Here is an 18399-nt window from a genome sequence, read left to right as displayed (position 1 = left end):
ATTATTATTTTATATTATTTTACTGCATTTCTGCAAAAAAAAAACTGCAAAAAAAACCTCCCAAACCCAGACGTGTGATTGTAACTCGTCACTGCAGCCATCTGCAGCAGTAGCAGCATCACCGCCTTCGCCTTTGTGCCACGAGCTGAACCAAGCACAGTGACCACGCTGCCTCCTCCTCTTCCTCCTCCTCCTCTTCCTCCTCCTCCTCTTCCTCCTCCTCCTCTCTCTCTATCTCAGCCTTACTACTCTCCAGATGTGGAGGGGCAGCAGCCATCGGGCCACATCTGTCCCTCAAAGTAGCTCCTCTCCTCTTTTGTTTTTGTTTTATAGTTTTATTCCTCTGAAACTCACTGTAAAACCCTGCGAGTCGCCCGATGTTGAGACTTGAACCTCCCACTACGTTGAGCCACAGCACGACTGACTGTTCACCTTCCTCCTCCTCCTCCTCCTCCTCTTTATGTCCTGAAACGAAACCAAGTACCAGGTCCGATGTGTTTGACATTTCACGAGTGATCAAAATGCAGATGTTTGGGTTTTCTTTTTTTTTTTTAAATGCATGCAAGAGTTATTTCAGGCTCCCAAACTTTTTTATAATAACTTGTTTTCTATCATTTTTTAAAAGGTGCCTAAGTTATGACGATGCAATTTTTCTGAATGTTTTTACTTTTGAAAAAAACAAACGAACAAGTGGCTTGTAAAAAATTTGTAGATTTTTTTTTTGTCTTGTAATTTCTTCCTCTTCCTCTTTGGTAACTGTAGCCTGTATAGTGTGTTAGGCATTTTCCCATTATTATTATTATTAAACCATTTATTCCTTATATACGTCCTCTCTGTTGTCACTTCATTTGCTTTGGTCAGGGTTCTTACGGATCCTTAAAATGTCTTAAAAGGCATTGAATTCATTCATCTAAAAACAAGGCCTTAATTGGCATTAAAATGTCTTAAATCAATTTTTCAAAGGTCTTAAAAATGTTAACACATGGTAAGTGGTATTTTATGGTTGTAATTAGTCTCAAATCTCAAAATAATTGGTAACATTTCGACATAGAGAAGTTAGTGGCGGCCGTCAACGCTAAATTTCTCACCGCCACCAGCTCCCGAGTCAGTGTTTTGTTTTTTTTCCGGACTTTTTATGCATTTATTTAGAAAGGACAGCTGGAAAGAGACACAATCCAATGTTCATGTAGCAGTCACTTTACCTTGGAAGTGGGTAAAATTGTCCCTATAACCCTATGTAATGTAATTGATGTGGGGGTTTTCTTTTTTTTTCTGAATTTGTGTTTATTATGAAGTCGGTCTTAAATTTAATTTCAAGTGGCTTTAAAAAAAGTCTTTAAAAAGTCTTAAATTTAACTTAGCTTTAAGCTGTAGGAACCCTGTTGGTGTTGTTGCTGTTATCAGGAACTTTGTCTCTTCTCATGAAAAAGGTGACCAGATGTGTTTTTATTGTGGTGTTTGTTTGATTGCGGCTTTTTGCTTCTGCTGCTGCAAACTTTCTGGTTCCCACTGGTCTGAGTGACTGAGTGAGTGTAGAGCAGCTGCTGCCGCTGGATCACGTCACCAGACAGACAGAAAGAGAGAAAGAGAGAGAGAAGAGAGAAGTGAAGAGTGTTTTTCACAAGAGCTTTAGAGGAACTGGAGGTGAGGGGAGGATGGCAGCGCGGTAGGCGTGTGGTTTCACAGCTTCAAAACGGACAGAGAGCCCCGGACTTCCTGCTTTTTTGCCGATCTGAAGAGAGCTTCACTTCACTTCTCTTCTCTTCACTTCACAGAGAGAAAGAGAAGAGAAAGAAAGAAGCATCTGCTGTCGACAGTTCAGACCCTCCGTCGTCTTTTCTCCAGATGGTGCGAGCGTCGTCGTCGCTGCTCATCACCGCCGCCTTTCTCATCCTCTGTCCAACCTGCGCTGGTGAGGATTTTTTACTTTTACTTTTACATCATGTCACCTCTCTGTCTGTCTGTCTCGCTCTGGATGATGATGAAGATGATAAAGAAGAAGATGTTGAATAATGTTGAATAATTGTGATGATGATGATGATGTGTTTTGTCCCGTGTGCAGAGGCCTTAGGAGACATGGGCGTCTGTTACATCCTGGACGGGATTCTCATCCTCTACGGCATCGTTCTCACCGTCTTATACTGCAGACTGAGGGTAAGACAAACAGGAACAACACACACACACTCAGACACGACACATTAGAGAGAGTTGAACTGATATTTATGCTTGTACAGTGACAAAAACACACATTTGGAGACTTTAGATAAAGTTTCTCTTCACTTTTGAGTTTTTAAAAGTCGTAAAAATCTTCCACCATGTTACTGTGCTGCGAACTTCCTCTATCTATAGCCTACTTCATGTTTATTGTGACAGCATTGCTCACAACTGTTGGTCAATTGTAGGTGTAAAATCTTCTATTGCTTCTATCACTGCATTGTGAATTAAACTGCATGATGATAAAATGTTAATATTCATGTGTGTTTTATGTTTTTTTCTGACAGATACACTCCACCAAACCGCCGCCGCCTGCTCAGGTAAAATTCAACTTTCATTTTCTGCATTATTATGGAAAAACAAATAGAGAAAACACACAAGAGGCAGGATCTCAAACATCTTTTGTTTTTAGAGAGAAACATGCGCTCGAGTTAATTATTATTAAATTCTTGGGTTTTATTTCGTCCTCGAGCGCTGTGGTTCTGCTTTTACAGCCCCAGCTGATCATTTCCTGTCAGCTCGAGCTGACCACCGACCTACATTATTTATACACTCACACTCACAGTTTCCACCATGTTCACACACACACACACACACACACACGTACCCAACTAAAGTGTCAAATCCTGCTTCCTGCTAATCGTTTCACACATGACAATAGACTCTAAATTGATCCCCAAAGCTCACAGACCAGATCTATTTCAGACGTTTATTACTGAGAATCGATGTATTTGATCATCTCTCTGGCCTGTTTCCATCCCACAGAAGCAGCCGCCCGCTGAGGGAGGCATCTATGCGGTGAGACTTCTCATTGTAATGCTTAAAAAGACATTTAAAATGGCACATGATGGAAAGGTGACAGCTAACGGCACAGCCAATGGTAAAGGACCCTTTTTTTTTTTTTCTTTTCTTTTTAAAATAATAATTAAATTCACCTACCTGGCTGTCACATTTAGTCTTAGTGTAGGAACAGCTCATATGCAGCTTTTTAGATGTTTTTGCATGGATTTATTTATGTTTTTTACATCAAGTATTTTCATATGAGTGTGTTTGTCGATGGTCTGCTCTGCAGGGTCTCTACTCGCCAAGTAACGACACCTACGAGACCATCGGGAAAGATAAAAAACCCATCGTCTGATGAGAGGAGAGAGGAGGCCGAGCCCAAAACATACATTCAACCTTTTACACCTTTATAATCAGTGGTGTAGTCTAATCTGTCCTAGTGAAATCTTAATGCTTTTTCACTGTTTATACCTGTATCACATAGACTATAGTACAAAATCGTTTCGTTGCAGTGGGTATAATTAAATATTAACGTTCATAGCTGTATCACATAGAGTATAGTATATGATTGTTTTGTTTTAGTGGGTATACTTAAATATTAATGCATTTTAAGTGCGTATATACTTCCTATATCTGCCTATCACGTAGACTACACCACTGTTTTTACTGTATTTGAACTTGTTCAGTGCAGATCTGTGCATAGTGTGCATAATATGCTACATTAACATTTTCTCCCTTATTTTTTGTAAATTAAAAAAAAAAGATCTTTTCTACTTTTATATTCCCTAAACCTGCAGTTGTGTGCATGCATGTAGTATTAAATCTACTAAATTAAAAGAAAAAAGAAAAAGAAAAAGCCACATCACTGCGTGTTTGTTTCTGTGTTGGTGTTGTTTTTACCCAAATCATCGCAAAAACAGAAGTTTCTTTTTTTTATCTCTTCTTTCTGTCTATGTTCCTCTTTTTTTTTCTTTTTTTTTTAATCTTGACCGTCAGACAGCGTGAAATGTCTTCACCTCACAAACAGTCAGAGCTGCAACTTAAAGAGTGTTTCTTACCAAGAATTAATCTGTCATTTTTCAGTTTATTAAAGGTCAGAAAAAGGAGGAAAATGTGGTGTCAGAGTTTCCTAAAAGTCCGGTGACGTCTTCAGACCCCAGAACCCAAAGATGTTAACTTTACAATAAGGTGGGACATTCATTCAACTGAAAGCAGCAGCAATAGTAGGCCTATTAATAATAATAATAATAATAATAATAAATTCACATTTTACTTTTATTATAAACAATAATATTTTAACATTTAAAGACCCCCTAAACCAAAAATGCACTTTTTTTTAAATGATTAACATGTCAATTTAGTGTGTGGGCTCTGTTACAAGGCATTTCAGGAGCAAAATTGCTAATCCACGCCATAACTGAGCATTTTAGACTTGAAAATGCAGTTTCAATACCAGACTCTGAAAAAACTGGATTAAATTTTTCAAATTGGAGTTCGTTTTCGTGCGTCACAAAACTGTAGCAACCAATCCCGTTGATTTGTCCCCCATCTCATTACATAAAATATGAACAGGGTACAAAGCCGGAGTAACGTACGTTAAACAGCGATGACAGCGAGTCATGCATATTAATAGAAGATGAATTTTTCAATGAGGGAGAAATAATGGACGTGTTTTTAGTGTCTTGGAGAGTTATTTTAAACAACTTTGTGTAGGCAAGCAATTTTAATCAAAGAATAGTCATAGCAGAGCATTTTTACAAATTTTAAAATGCCTCTTTAGGGGGTCTTTAACAATTTACTTTTATGAACTTAATTCATTTATCCGTAATTTTAGGAGATTTTGAATCTTCAAAGCAAATATAACAATCAAGAAGAGATATGTTTTCAGTTTGAGGATCAACACAATTAATTCAGTGTCTCAAAAACTGTGTCGTTCACTTCCTCCCGTGCGACAGCCTCACCTACGTATTTACATAGAAACATAACTGGTAATGTATTCAAAACACTCTGTGCTCAGTCTGCAGCCTCGAGTGTTTCTGTGCTCCACCTTTTACAAACTGTTGCAACACACTCCACCTGAGAAACAAAAGACGAAATTGGGGGGAAAAAAACACATTTTAGGTGCACAACAGTTGTTTTTTTAAACACCTCATTTATGAACCAGTGAGATTTTGTTTTATTCATATGTTCATCATCACTGATTCCCATTAGTCATCATCTCACAATGAGTCAGCTGAGATGACAGGGACGTCTTGAAAAACAAGCAGGTTATTATGGAAGAACTGAGTTTACCTGAATTTCATAAGAATCCATGCTGCGTTCAAGTCCTCCTGGGAAATTAGACTTCTCCGAGTTGTTCCCGTATCATACAAGGAAATTATGCAATGCTACTACAGTACTAGATGTTATGGGGACAGTAATCCTGCACTTATGTTGTATTTAGTCTAATTAGTTAGGTATTTTATCACCAAACACCTGGTTTAAACTACTTAAACAGAACTGAAAGGAGTTTGACCATTAGGGAAGGAACTGGTTTATTACAAGGCCTCATTAAGGCATTAAAACTTAACTGCAGCAGCCAAACTTTTACACACAGTCAGTGTAGCCTGCAATACTGATATAAAACCATGTAAACTGTTTCAGCTGTTTCACTCGGTGGTAACCGCAGCACTTTCAGAACATTTATAAATGTGCATGATGCACCACGAGGTTATCGATGTGTTTTCAAGCCGCATTTAGAGCTGTAGCCTACCATTTTAGAGTCAAGATAAAAATAAAAGAAACCTCTAGGTAGGCAGGCTACACACAGTGGTGCGAGAAAGACGTGCAGCTGCAAGGCACATTTATAGATAGATAGATAGATAGATAGATAGATAGATAGATAGATAGATAGATAGATAGATAGATAGATAGATAGATAGATAGATGTAGCCTTTATTAATCCCAAGGGAAATTCAAATTTGGTAAACCGCTCACATAAAACCAGTCACACACAGCACGACCATTAAAACAGATTATAAATAGCTAAAAATAATAAATAATAACAAGAGGTAGAACTTGTCCACTCCTCATATAAGGCCTACGTCATGTTAACAGCTCGTCTGTTGAGTTTGTTGTCTCAGTGCATCATTAGCTACTTTCTATCTGTATTTTTTTGTTTTTGTTTTTATCTCTCAGGCCCTTAAACGGCCTGTAGGAGGTCATTAGGTCAATAAAGTTGATTTGAATTCACCCATTTATCATAGTTGTTAACATGTGTAATTAAATATCAATAAAAAATTGTTGACTCACTTTGTTTTGTCTGTTTTATTTTTTTAAAAAATTAGAAGCTCCAGTTGGACTGCAACTTTAGAAAACGGCTAAGATACAAATGCACAACAATTTCAGAAAACAATCAATTTTACTAGTCACATGAGGCATTTCAAAGACTCACAACACAAAGCAAGTGTTTTTGGGGACACAAAAAAGTGACGGACTTGGACTGAGTGCTTCTTGACTTTATGAATTATGATAATTATTGAAAATAAGATGAGTTTATTTGAACATCAACATGGTTAGCTTAAAGCAGCAGAAGTAAGCGATCCGGTGGTTTTGTCTAACTTCCTGTCAGCCGATGGAGTTAGCAGTCCCCGCCCTCGTCCCTACGTCACCACATTCACGCTCATCCATTGGCTGCACACACAGAGAGGACTGCCCCTTTATGCCGTTCTCTCTCCTCATTGGATAAAGGTTGTAGGATACAAGTAGAGCACTGGAAAAGAGAGTAACGACACGCATTGGTCCAATGGAAGCGCCTCCTGATGGTGGAATATGGGTTTTGCAAAAGCGCCCAAGAACTGACATCTCTGCATTGTTGGTGAATGAGCAAGTGTGGTATTTTCAATAATTTAAGGACATTTGTAGATCACCCACGTTATTATAATAGCATCATTGAGGATCCTTTACAGATAAATATTAACACATAGGCGAGTAAAAAAAACACACACACAAAAAACAGTTGTCTACATTAATGTTTCAATCTACATTTTGTAATAAACAAATTATAAGTATAATTTGATATGACCAAGACACCTAAAAACAAAACCACGGCCGTTTTCATCAATTTACAAGCAAGTGGGCAACACACATAGCTACATTGTAGTGAATGAGTTTTCTGGGCGCTTTTGCAATACCCATATCCTGCCACTAGGGGCGCAAAACCCTTAAACCCTTAATTACCACGGGAGTCAATGGTGGTGTCGCTACTTAGTGCTCTAGATAAAAGGAAAGTTTTCTCCTCGGCTTACAGCAGAGCAGAGTGACTGACAGATCCGTGTTTCAGACCAAACACACTATGTAAGTGATTTATGTCGGAATATATAACTATTTAAGACTTATATTCCGCTTATAGGCCTACTTCTGCTTTAACTGTTAGCTGTGGTTAGCTCTTTTAGCCTTTAACTCAGGTGAGGTCCGTCACTTTTTATTTCTGTGTCCCTGGAAACACTTTCATCGACGTAATTTAAGTTTTTACAGACTGTTACTGTTTATTTGTCATGTGTTTTGCTTTTAGTTGCATGCAGACAGTGTGTTGAGCTCTCAGGGCCACCGTAGCTTACTAAAAATCCCCAAATTCCCACATGTCCGACTTTTCTCCAGCAGCACCTGAACGCAGCATTCCCATTAGTGGGCGTGACCAAGGCAGTTCAGGTGTAGCGAGGTAAAACCAGGATAGTAGCGAGGTGTTTTCTCTCCGAGCGCGTTGACAAGCAGGCGGACAGGTTCAGGTTGTCTGTTTCATCTGTAGTAGAAACTTAGCTACATTTTTGCATTTTCTCACATAAGTTTCTGTGTTTTTCATTCATTATTTAATCTTTTCTCACCGCGGACCCGTTGCTGACTCGTATTTGTGGACTTTGAGACGTGCGCTGGGAGTTAAATAAACACACTTTAACCAAACGGACCTGCACTAAAACTGAAGTTGTTGTTTCTTCACCTGTGTGAAACCACGAGCTCAGTGAGGAGGAAACACCTGTCGCACCTGCACAGCAGAGAGAGGACACCTGTGGAGTTTCCTGTCTGAGCTTGAAGACACATAATATCGATAATGAAAGTTTGAAGAAAGAAAGAAAGGAGGAGTGGAGCCATTGCAGCTTTTTTTTTTCTTTTTTTTTTTTAATAATTCATTTTTTTATTGATTTGTTATCAGTACTTTTGGGATCAAAGATGGAGCTGTCCAGCCGAAGGTCAAAGAGTCTGGCGCTGATTTTTCTACTTGGTGAGTTTCCTGTTACATTGATTTACATGATAGTGGCACTGCTGTAGCCAGGGCCGTTGTATAGGGGAGAAAGGTGATGATAACTCTAGGGGCCCAGCGCCCAGTGGGGCCCATAAAAAACCCCAGTAGTCTAATCTTTGTATGACTGATTTATTCTGCGTAAGACCCTGACTATAGTACAACATCTTTCCAAGAATATTTGTCTTATTTCTTGTCCAAATGTCTCATTTCTAGTCAAAACTAATCTCTTTCCACTTAAAATAAGACTCATTACCTAAAAATGTACTTGTTTTTAGATCATTTTCACTTAAATTCACAATAAATAGAAAAATCTGCCAGTGAAAGTAAGTTTTTTGTGCTTGTAATAAGGAAGAAAAACTTGCTCCACTTTCAGATTTTTTCTACTTATTCCAAGTGAAAATATGCTTGAAAGAAGTAAAAAGTGTCTTAAAAACAAGCTGCTTTTAATATGATGTGTCTTATTTTAAGTAGAATGAGATTTGTTTTGACTAGAAATGACATTTTGACTAGAAATAAGACAAATATTCTTGCTAAGATACTTGAGTTTTTGCAGTGTAATGCTGCATTAGCATCAAAACAAAGTAGGCTAAATAAAAAACGATAATACATACGTAGTCTAAGAAAAAAAAAGGAAAAGTTAGGGGGAGGGGCCCACTTTAGTATTCTTTAAGGGGGCCCAGAATTCCGAGCAACGGCCCTGATAGTGGCACTGCTGTAGCTATAATACAACCCCTGCTGTACTTTTTTTTTAATTGGATGTGTTTAAAAAAAAAGGAGTAAAATACAAAATTTCGAAAAGAATATATTAATTCAACAGAAAATGAGTGTAATCTTGGTAAAAGGTGAAAGTGGGATGTGTAGCTAGTTAATTCAGGTTGCTATAATAACATTATAATGTATTTTTGTGCACCTGAAGTGAGTCCACATTCACTTTTAGGTACTTGTGAGAGTCTGTAGTGTTTATAACGTAAGTCTACAGGCCTGACATTGTTCTCCTACAGAGATGAGTCACACACACACACACACACACACACACACACACACACACACACACTGTCTGAGTTGGTCTCCATCCATTAGCTGTATGGACAGAACAGAAGCATGTGGACAGACCAGATCGTGATGACTCAGTCACTCTACATTCCCACTTCCTTCCTGTGCGTGAATTAACCCCGTTGATGATCATTAATCAACTGGGGAATGTTATTTTATAATTATATGATATGTCATCAAAGCATTATGGGATACACAGCTGGTTTTCACGGTTTCACTCGGGGCCTAGTGAGGTGAAATGTTGACGACACAGCTCACTACGTTACTTTTAAATCATTGTTTCCACACCTGTGGGTCGTGTCACCACCAAGGAATCACTGGTGTCGAGATTTTATTTAGATTTTTTATCAAAGTTTTGCTTATTTTTGATGAGCTTCTTTGATAGTTGATAGTTTTTTTGTTGTTACCTCTCTGCCAGCCAGGCCACAACAAAATCCTTGGCCACACGCCAACGGGACTTCATGCCAAAAAAAAAGGGTTGGGAGGGACTCACTCAGCCTGTGTTTTAGAGATTAATGTGCTTCCAACTTTTCTTGTTTCAACGGCTGTTCTTGTTTCAACCCCTGAAATGAAATGTTTCCTCCCTCCAAATCACAACACACTGAGGATGAGCTGCTGGACGACAAAAAGAACAACGTCTTACAGTAAATCCCCAAAGAGGCCGTGATAGAGGGATATGATGATTTTTTATTTTTTATTTATTTTAATGTTTATTTAACAGGGACGATACATACAACATTGCCACAAAGAATGAAAAATGCGATGCATACAAGACGTCTAGCTTCAGCTAATGTGCAGTCTTTGTCCCTGGTCAGGCTAAAGAAGGATAAAAGATACTGAATACCGTTACAATAAGTGCAATAATACAAATACAGTGAATAATACAGTGAATAGATATCATGAATAAATAAACACAGCTGCAAAATTTAGATTAAGAAGTTGCACAAATTAAATACATTAAACATTAGTAAAATGCTGTATTGACAGTGACTTGAGAGAAGTTAATGTTCACATTTCTGCTGCTGCTTAAGCCAATGTTTAGCTCTAGCACTAAACATCTTTAATTCTGTTTGGGATTTGATTTCTGGTGGTAAAGAACTCCATAGGTGTGTATCTATGCATCCATGATGGACCGAATGTCGTCCTGCATCTTCGAATTTTGCAGTTTTGCTTGCTCATGCTCCTTGTCGTTGTCCCACAGTTGTCTGACTTAGTAAAAATCTGTGACATCGCTGGATGATGATGATATTGTAGCAGCTTCTGGGTGCAGTGTTGAGGCGATCGGCCTGTCGGTGCTGCTGCTGCTGCTGCTGTTGCTGCTGCTGCTGTTAATGCTGCTGCTGCTGTTAATGCTGCTGCTGCTGTTAATGCTGCTGCTGCTGCTGCTGCTGCTGCTGCTGCTGCTGCTGCTGCTGCTGTTAATGCTGCTGCTGCTGTTAATGCTGCTGCTGCTGCTGCTGCTGCTGCTGCTGCTGCTGCTGTGGAGAAGGAAGCAGGGCGACAGAATGCAGCTCCGTCACATTCTTACTGTTAGTAAACATGAATCAGAACTTATTGCCCAACGCTTCGTCGTCTTCGTCGTCTTCCTGTGACTAACTCTGTCCAACCTGGTGGAGATTTACTCTTAATGCTCCTGCTGCGGCTGCTATTAAAAAACAACCAAACAAAAACACAACCCCCCCCCCCCCCAATAAAAAAAACTAATTCATTTGACTACATGATTGTTACCTGCAGCTACAGGTGTGTGAGTGTGTGTGTGTGTGTGTGTGTGTGTGTGTGTGTGTGAGTGTGTGTGTGTGTGTGTGTGTGTGTGTGTGTGAGTGTGTGTGTGTGTGTGATGCATTTACTGACATCCTGAGAACAGGAAAAGCCAGACTGGCAGCCTTGTGACGTCCAGGTGAACTCGTGTTTGTGTAACTGTGCGGTTCAGTTTTTCTTTCAAGTCGACGTTTATCTCTCTTCACTCGTGCTCTCACCTGCCTTCTCTGCTCTTTACCTCCGTCTGTAATTCACTCTGTCTACTCTCTACCTCCTCTTCTTCCTCTTCCTCTTCTTCCTCTCCAATAATCAAACTGATCATGATTTAACTTCCAGAGATGGACAGAGTACTCAACCCCAGTACTTGAGTAAGAGTACAAATACTACTGGTCAAAATTTACTCTGTTACAAGTAAAAGTAGCTCAGTCAAGTAAAAAGTAAAAAAAATACTTGCTTTCAAAGGTACTTAAGTAGCCCATCCAAAAGTACATGCTTTTAAATTTACTTTAAGTAAAAATAAGAGTAAATTTCTTATTTTTCACATCAATTAATTACTATATTTTTTCTAAATGAATGTAAGGAGCTTTTAACTCTTGTTTCTGAGAATGAACTCTTTGAAACCAGCTGCACTGATGTGCTGCTTTTAGGGGTTAGGGTTTCCTTCACAGACAAACACAGCTTGTGTCCAATAACGTTTTGTCAGCCGATGGAGTTAGCAGCCCCCGCCCTCGTCATGGATCTATTGGTCCTTGTCCCTACATGGCGGCACGGTGGCACAGTGGTTAGCACTGTTGCCTCACAGCAAGAAGGTCCTGGGTTCGAATCCCGGGCCGCCCAGGGCCTTTCTGTGTGGAGTTTGCATGTTCTCCCCGTGTCTGCGTGGGTTTCCTCCGGGTACTCCGGTTTCCCCCACCACTAAAAACATGTCGGCTAGGTTAATCCTCCAGTCAGTACCCCTGACCAAAGGCACTGGCTCATAATCTGGAGTTGGTCCCCACTGCTCCTCAGAGATGGGTTAAATGCAGAGAAAGAATTTCACTGTACTAGCCGTATATGTGACCAATAAAGTACCTTTACCTTTACATCACCACATTCACGCGCATCCCTTGGCTGCACACACAGAGAGGACCGCCCCTTTATGCCGTTCTCTCTCCTCATTGGATAAAGGTTGTAGGATACAAGGAAAGTTTTCTCCTGGGCTCAGAGCAGAGCAGAGTGACTGACAGACCCGTGTTTCAGACCAAACACTCTATAGAAGTGATTGCTGTCGGAAGATAGAACTATTTAAGACTTATATTAACACAAAAATATCGCTTACTTCTGCTTTAAGTACAGTACTCAAGTAAATTTACTCCGTTACTGTCCACCACTGGTAACTTCCCGAAGAAGAAGAAGAAGAAGTTTATTTGCCATTTGTGCACAAACCAAACCGTCCAGACACATAGAAGTTATTGTGCAGGGCTCTCTTGGAGTCTAGTAATAAGTTTAAAGACACATAAAGTCACATAGTCAGTAATAAAAAGTGCTTAAAACACGATCCAAGAAAAGAAAAGTATATAATGAAATAGAAGTAAGTAAAAACATAATTAAAAACTTAGTTATATATTATGAGTATTAACACAACACAAGTGTAAAAAGTTTAGTGAACAAGGGCCTAAACCTGAAAACACATGAAAAGGAGAAAGATATGGGCGGTTATTGCACATGTCGGAGAGTATATCATCTGAAAATGAAAATATATATATCTGTGTCGCCCTAAATGTAAACTTCACACGAGCTGTTTCCTGTCACACCTCCAGTCGATGCGTCCTGGCACCGACTGAGTGGGGTTTTCTCCTTTTTCTGTGGGAACCTGCGTCTCCTATCGGCTCCTTTGTAATCATTACTACGACTCATGAATCAGTAACCACAAGGGAAAAGAAAAAAAAGTGTTCACCCCCAGAAACCAAAGGGCAAATGTTTGGTTTGTGTTGTGTAGTCGATGCGTTGCGCTCTCACACACACACACCGCCTTTCACTTCTTGCATATCTATCTGTTCGTGTCCCACGGTCGGATGTCGACTCACAGCCAGGTGTGATAAAGGTACAGTCAGCCTTTAGTCATTAGTCGGCACTGATGTGTTGTGTTGTTGGAAAAGCTTTGATGGCGAAACACCTCGTTGGTGGTGTGAGTCTGCCAAACCGGTCGATGGAAAAACACAGTAGAAAGTTGTTGTGTTGTGTTGTGTGAAATGTCGTCACGTTTTCCAAAGTTTTTCTTTCTCAAAATACACAAATATTGAATAAAAAGTTGTGTTTTTTCTCTACACTCAGAGTTCATTGAAGCCACGAACGACGTTTGGGTCAGTGAGTTCACAATATGAAACAATAACATGTTGACATCCGTGCCAACAAGGTGCAAGAGCAAATCACAACACAAAACAAACATGGAGACACCGAGGAGAGTGGGTTTGCTTTGGTTTTTATTCTGCTGTAAAAAGAAAAAGAGAGAAAAAGACCCCCACACACACACACACACACACACACACGTGTCACATTTGTCCAACGAGGCCATAAAAAAAACAAACAGCGATAAGAATCAGTCTGACTGAAGTGTAGACACACAAAATACAAAAAGAAACATTTAATAAAAAGTGACAGATTATAAAACAGTGAGGTAAAACACAATAGAATAAAAACATTAGTGATTTAGATTAGATTTTAGATTAGAAACCTATTGATCCTGAAAGGGAAACTGGTTTTCCAGGACCGACTGTACATACCAGACACACACAGCCACTGAAACACGATTCAAAGCCATTAAGATCAGATTAAAACATCAAAGAGCAATAAAAAATACAATTCAAACCAAGAGAAGAGACATGTAGTATGTAAATGAATAAATAGATCAAAATCCCAGCAAAACTGAACAAGCAGTGCACCAGACTGCATCTGAAATGTTCATAGATAATCAGTATGTTATTAGTAACAGAGGCAAAAGCTTAGTTTGTTCAGATCAATCAATCGTCTATATAACCGATCGATGCAGCTGATTGGATGAGTGTGTGTGTGGACAACCAGAGGGAAACGCACAGGAACAGGGAGAACAAACTGCAAACTGCACAAAACCAGATCATCCTCTCTGTGAGGTGACAGGACTAACCACTGTAGCACCGTGTCATCGCTCAGATCTATTAGATATAGTAGTTAAAACTTTAAAAAAAAAGATAAAATTAGAGTGAAAATACAAAAAAAACAAAAGTCAAATGGGGAAAAGGAGGCGCAGATACTACAATAACCAATAATCAACACTATATCTATAAACCTTCTTATCTGGACAAATATCAAACATAAACTCATGAGGACTGAACCATCCTCTTCAGGGTCACCGCTCAGATCTATTAGATTTAACTATTAAAACTGAAAAAAAGTGATAAAATTAGATGGAATATACTAAAAAAAAACAAAAGTCAAATGGGGAAAAGGTGGCACAGATACGACAATAACCAATAATCAACACCGAATCTCCTTGTTGTTTACATTCTAGGCTACTTCCGGGTAGAAAACCAGCACGTAATTTGAATGAGATCCGAACGAGAGTTTAGCTATATATCATATTTTTCACGCCCTATCACCGTTTAGACAAATCTGAAATGATTGAAGAAACATTACTATTTCTCTGTGTGTGTTTTGTGTTGCTATGTGTTGTATTTATTCAGTTTGGGGGAATCACGGTGTCTAGAAAGCATTGTCGCTACCCGATCCGCGACGCTACCGGATCCGTGACAGCCACGTACGGCAACTCCACTTGGACAAACTTAGTTGAATTGACTTAGGATCACTGCCCTATGTGCGTCGCCACAGACGGTTTATCTTTTTATTTATTTTTTTAAATACTTTATTAGTAATGTAAATTGAGGGTTGGTTGTGGTGGTCTGGATCTTGATGCTCAGAAAACAGGAACACAGGCGGACTTTTAATGTTTACTGTCCTCTTTTCTCGCCGGCCTCATCACCATGACAACCACAAACAATTACAACTACCACAACACTCACTGAATAAACGAGTCTGCCGCGGCTGTCTTATGACGGACCTACGCGGTTTTTATTTTATTTTATTTTATTTTTTTAATCATTTTCACAGTACCGTATTTTAATTTCACAGAACTTAAAGCATGTACGCAAATCGGGCAGTGCCCAAATGAAGTTTGTCCAAGTGGAGTTGCCGTAGGCAGCTGTCCAAGATGGCGGCCGGTCTGCGCATGCGCAGACCAGTTTTGTCACGGATCCGGTAGCGTCGCAGATCGGGTAGCGACACGCATCAGTGGCTCAGCTGACAGGGACAGCTAACGGTAGCTAAGCTAACGGCGGTAGCTAAGCTAACGGCGGTAGCTAAGCTAACGGCGGTAGCTAAGCTAACAGCAGGACGTCAGCTGTTAAAACCCTCCCGTTGTGGGACACGACATGAAACTACTCCAGTTAGCTCAGTCATGTTGTAACTCAGATATCCGCTGGAGAAAATATTTTTTCATGGAGCGTTTATTGAGTCACTGAGTTATTAAAGTTAAACAGGTAGCTAACCGTTAGCCCAGCTAATCTCTGATAACCATGACTAATTACAAAAATATGCACACGTAAATAGTAATGTTTGCCCAGTCATTGGTTTTATAGACTTTACAAACATCAGATTAGTCTAAACGGTGATATAGTGACATGAAAAATTAGATAATAATTTATATAATCTATAATCTATAATCTATAAATCTCCTGGACAAATATCAAACATTCAGGGTCACTGGGAGGCCGAAGCTGAACCCAGCGGGTCACACCCTGGACGTCGGGCCGTCGGTCTGTCCCCGTGTTGACACAGACACACAAACAACCTCACATGCACACACACACAGTCTCCAACCTGCATGACAGTGTGTGTGTGTGTGTGTGTGTGTGTGTGTGTGTGTGTGTGTGTTATTGGAGGAAACTGATGCGGGCAGCAGCAGCAGCAGCAGCATCACACTACAGCTCTGCTATTATTAGCCTGTGTTGCTGCAGCTCTTTTCTCCTCATACACATCAACATATTTGCTTTTTACCGAGAGAATTAAGTCACTTAAAAGCTCCATTGTCGAGGTTTTAAGCTCTGTGTGTGTGTGTGTCTCTGTGTGTGTCGTCGAGACCCGTGTGAGTTCGAGACCCGCCCACTGCCGTGTGTGTTGTCTTTGTGTCTGTGTCGTGTCAACAGACGAGCAGGTTTGGCGAAGCGGTGACAGCCCCGTAGCTACGACTGTGAGCTTGACTGTGTTTTGTCTGTCCGAGTGTAAACCTCATGAGGGGTAAACAAAGTGTTTTATGGCCCTGCTGCGTTGTACAGGTAGAGGATTGCGTGCTTTAGAATTGAAATTGCTACTGAAGGGAGGTTTACTTTGCCTAAAGCGAACACTAATGTGATGAAGACATCTGTTTTGTTCAGAGCCATGATCCTAGAGTGGAATTCGTTCCCACTTTATATTGTGTTAATAGATTCTAAAGAGAGGTATACATTCTTGCTCAAACAGTTTCTTCTAATGTTGCAGCTGCAGTAGTAGTAGTTTTCCCCTTGCATGTACATATTTTCTGATTCTTAATTGTATTGTACAAGTGGTGTACTATGTCTTAGCTGTTTTTGTTTTGTTTTTTCCTTGATGGACTTAGAAGAATATAATAGACAATGTTGACGTTATGTTTGGACTCCAGGAAGAATAGCTATGCTAATGTGCTGGTGCTAATGGAGATCCAATAAATGAAATGAAATGAAATGAATGGATAAAATGAGAACATACTGTATCCATATATCTGTAATACCCCAGATGGAAACTGCATCACTCTTACTCACTCTAACTGTGCGTTCACACCAAAAGCTTCCAAAGCGTCAAAAACGCCTGAAGTCAATTCATTTTCAATGAGAGCCCGGCGACACCGAGCGTCCAAAGCGTCAACAGGCGTCGCCGCGCTTCCAAAGCGTCCAAAGCGTCCAAAGCGTCACCAGATGAGAAGTTGAGCCAGGTTTAACTTTAGGGTAATGAGCTATGACGCGGTTCAGCGGCAACCGGCGGCAGCCTGTCAGAATAGAGACGTCCGTCGGCTGCCTTTTTTTTTTTCTTTTTTTGTATTTCGGCTCCCCAATGACCAGCGCGATCGAACTTTGACGTCAGTCACGTGACGAGCGGCCAAAGCGGCTGAAAATATTTGCCGTTTTGGGAGCTGTCTTGTCTGACGCCCACCCTCGAGCGTTTTTGACGCTTTGGAAGCTTTTGGTGTGAACACACAGTAAGGGGGCTGTCGTCCCTCCGCTTCGCGTCGGGCCGAACAACGCCCCTTAGCCGTGGTATAATGAGCATATACCACGGACTGGAGTGATATATTGCTTTTATAAAACGGTTACCAATAATGACAATATGAAAGAGGGATACGCAATCAATTTCATGTAGTTTTATTCAACCAGAAATACATATTATCCAATAAATAGCCCCACTGTGAAAAACTAGTCCCACCCCTCCAGACGTTAGCTCCAAGTAGCTCTGCATCTGGTCTTTTCCTCTGTCACTGCTCAGTCCCCTCTACCATTGTTAACCCTCTGGAGGTGAAAGTTCACCTTAAACATGTCAATTCAACTACTTTAGTCCATTTTTTTTAACATGGTAAAAACATCAGCTGTCTTTTGCTACGGACTGCAACAGTCCGTTGTCATGGATACATGACAACAACTTCCATTCATACCAGTCATACGTGCCTGAGGCGGAGTGATAGCCTACGCTGTGATAAGGCTTTAGAATAGTAGCCGTGGTATATGCTCATTATACCACGGTTAACAACCAATCAGATCGCCGGATTTCACCTTTCCGTTTTAACGGAACATATTTTGGCAGCTTTATCTGTGTTTTATTCTCCAATGTCATTTATCTACGTTATTTATTGATGTTTTCTTTATCTTTTTTTGCCTTGACTTATTCCTTTAAAGTCATTTTTAACTCAGTCTGACTCCTGTGATTCCTATCGTACCCAGCTTGTCTGTTACCTTTGTTGACATGTAACTCCCCTGTCCTCTTCCTCCTCTTCCTCCTCCTCCTCCTCCTCCTCCTCCTCCTCCTCCTCCTCAGCGGTGTGTGTGCAGAGCGACTTCGTGGAGCCTCCGGACGCCGACGCCTCGCTGCGCTCCATGTCGGAGACCCAGACCAGGCTGCCCTGTCGCTACGCGGTGCAGGGGGAGGACAAGGTGGTGCAGGTCACCTGGTACAAGGAGCTGGGGGACGGCAGCAAAGACCAGATCATCACGGCGCACTTCACCGACGGCCACACGGGT

The 18399-nt window shown here is 40.4% G+C and overlaps 2 protein-coding genes across 6 annotated transcripts in view; both read left to right on the top strand.

The window, feature by feature from the left end:
* Positions 1–1634: 1634 nt before the first annotated feature.
* fcer1gl (Fc receptor, IgE, high affinity I, gamma polypeptide like) lies at positions 1635–3742 on the top strand. 4 transcript variants are annotated; one of them, XM_085803703.1, is made up of 5 exons: positions 1635–1912; positions 2063–2154; positions 2502–2534; positions 2980–3094; positions 3287–3742. In XM_085803703.1, exons 1-5 carry the CDS (start codon positions 1846–1848, stop codon positions 3304–3306), a joined length of 327 nt encoding a protein of 108 aa, XP_085659829.1. In that variant the 5' UTR covers positions 1635–1845; the 3' UTR covers positions 3307–3742. The 4 variants fall into 4 exon arrangements, with proteins under 4 accessions (XP_085659829.1, XP_085659830.1, XP_085659831.1 ...); XM_085803704.1 differs by having other exon boundaries at positions 1637–1912; positions 2983–3094; XM_085803705.1 differs by having other exon boundaries at positions 1638–1912; positions 2980–3012.
* A 4361-nt stretch (positions 3743–8103) lies between these two features.
* Positions 8104–18399, top strand: part of nectin4b (nectin cell adhesion molecule 4b) — a 39376-nt gene continuing 29080 nt past the window's right edge. Inside the window, exons 1-2 of one of the 2 annotated variants that reach the window (XM_085803693.1) lie at positions 8104–8254; positions 18197–18397. In XM_085803693.1, coding sequence (XP_085659819.1) covers positions 8203–8254; positions 18197–18397 — 253 coding nt within the window. In that variant the 5' untranslated portion in view covers positions 8104–8202. The remainder of the gene's footprint in view (positions 8255–18196; positions 18398–18399) is intronic. The other variant, XR_015037983.1, reaches the window with a different exon arrangement.

This window comes from Trachurus japonicus, chromosome 17 (assembly GCF_045865225.1).
Source record: "Trachurus japonicus isolate A0001 chromosome 17, Traja_1.0".
In the NCBI taxonomy this organism is placed as follows: domain Eukaryota; kingdom Metazoa; phylum Chordata; class Actinopteri; order Carangiformes; family Carangidae; genus Trachurus; species Trachurus japonicus.
This window is presented reverse-complemented; position numbering and strand designations above follow the sequence as displayed.

Bases quoted from the DNA above. Each gene is read 5' to 3' on its own strand.
- fcer1gl (XM_085803703.1), top strand. From the start codon at position 1,846: ATGGTGCGAGCGTCGTCGTCGCTGCTCATCACCGCCGCCTTTCTCATC. The intron at 2,155-2,501 runs GTAAGACAAACA...TTTTTCTGACAG, and splicing joins TCTTATACTGCAGACTGAGG to ATACACTCCACCAAACCGCC. The intron at 3,095-3,286 runs GTAAAGGACCCT...TCTGCTCTGCAG, and splicing joins AGCTAACGGCACAGCCAATG to GGTCTCTACTCGCCAAGTAA.